This window comes from Fulmarus glacialis, unplaced genomic scaffold (genome assembly GCF_000690835.1).
Source record: "Fulmarus glacialis isolate BGI_N327 unplaced genomic scaffold, ASM69083v1 scaffold10781, whole genome shotgun sequence".
NCBI lineage: Eukaryota > Metazoa > Chordata > Aves > Procellariiformes > Procellariidae > Fulmarus > Fulmarus glacialis.
The window spans coordinates 61,815-63,385 of NW_009193498.1; the positions used below are offsets into that span (position 1 = coordinate 61,815).

Consider the following 1,571-nt stretch of genomic DNA (forward strand, 5'->3'; position numbering starts at 1 on the left):
AAGTAGAAGAAATGCACAAAAAATTCAAATAGATCAGTAACATAAATGATCAGTAACATAAATAATAAAAAAAAGCAAATTATATTTTAAAAAACTCCCACTTTTAAGTCAAAAAGTATATGCAGTATATGTGGAACAATTTATTTAAAGACCTAAAATTTTTTTTTAAAAAGCACAGATCTCTGATTTTACCAAGTGATTATTCAGATGAAATTAGTATCAAATCTTACTTGAGAAAAAATACATTTGTGACAGCTTACCTTACAACCCTCACATGCATGCACACCATAATGAAATCCAGACGCCTTGTCCCCACACACACGGCATTCAATAGCCATAAGGGTGTTGGAAGACTCCTCATGAGGTTTATTGTACAGCTGAACTTTTTCTGAAAAATAGGGGGGGGAAGGAGGCTCCACTTTGATTGCACCTGTGTATAGAGAAGATTTAAATGATAAACTCAGAGTATAATTAAATATATATAAGAAGAAGCAAGGAATAATCACAAGCAATCACAGTAAGCAGACATTCATAGGTCTGTTTCATAATACAAAATGAGTAGTAAACAAAAGGTGTAAAGGGATGTAAGCTGTAAGCAGCTATTTCACTGGCAGTATAAAGGCTGGAAAACCTTGAAGAGGCAGATTCTGATGTAGAAAGTGTATTACAGATTCAGTTTCCAGCTCTGTAGTGTGGAATGATTTGAAGATAGGGATGTTAAAAATTTACATATGGAGATCTCATACCTGAAAGGTCTTACTTTTCTCAGTATCTAATCTGGTTGTATTACTTTAAGGTGTTCAGAACTACTGCAGGGAGATGGACTGGAGTTTCTAATCTAGTCTAAAAAAAATATTTACATATCTAATAGACCTATACATTGAATAATATATTACTGGATAATATATATATAGAGGATAATATAATATTGGATATTTAAAGAAATTTAGCTCTCTCCTGGGGAACACTGTTCAACTTTGGATGCAGTTTTCTCTTCTGCAAGTTTCTAATTAAGAGAGCAATTTGTAATATTGAACAAGCTCAAACAACCAAATGTAATATCTTTAAATCAATCATTACTGGGCATAGAAGAAAGCTGTGACATTTGACACTATAACATTATATCAGATCACATCTCAAGAGTGATGGAACAGACATAGTATTACAATAAGGTGAATGTTTTTCTTTTCCAACTGGCTACACTGTACAAACCAGAAAGTTTTCTTTCCTAGGAAGAAAAAAGAAAAGTGGAAAATTATCTAAGTAAAGATGAAGAACCCTACCTAAACTCTACTGCACTCTCTAGCTTGTTGTTAAAGTGTTATGGACATTTCTAATTAAACAAAAGAAAAATAAATTGTTAGCTGGAAAAATGTTTTTTATTAATTTCATAAGTAACCCAGAGGTACACAGCACCTGATTCTCTGTACAATCAAAATTAAATACCACAATTTTCCTAGCAAGAATTCCCTGAAAGAATTCCTGCACAGATTACTACAAAAAAAAGATCTAAGTAGGCTAAGTGGATCTTTAAAAAAGTTCCAGGCACAGCAACCTGACATTCCTTCTTT

The 1,571-nt window shown here is 32.5% G+C and overlaps 1 protein-coding gene across 1 annotated transcript in view; it reads right to left on the minus strand.

The window, feature by feature from the left end:
- Window positions 1–1,571, minus strand: part of PPARG (peroxisome proliferator-activated receptor gamma) — a 26,612-nt gene that overhangs the window by 23,689 nt on the left and 1,352 nt on the right. The window contains exon 2 of the mRNA XM_009587474.1: window positions 261–430. Coding sequence (XP_009585769.1) covers window positions 261–430 — 170 coding nt within the window. The remainder of the gene's footprint in view (window positions 1–260; window positions 431–1,571) is intronic.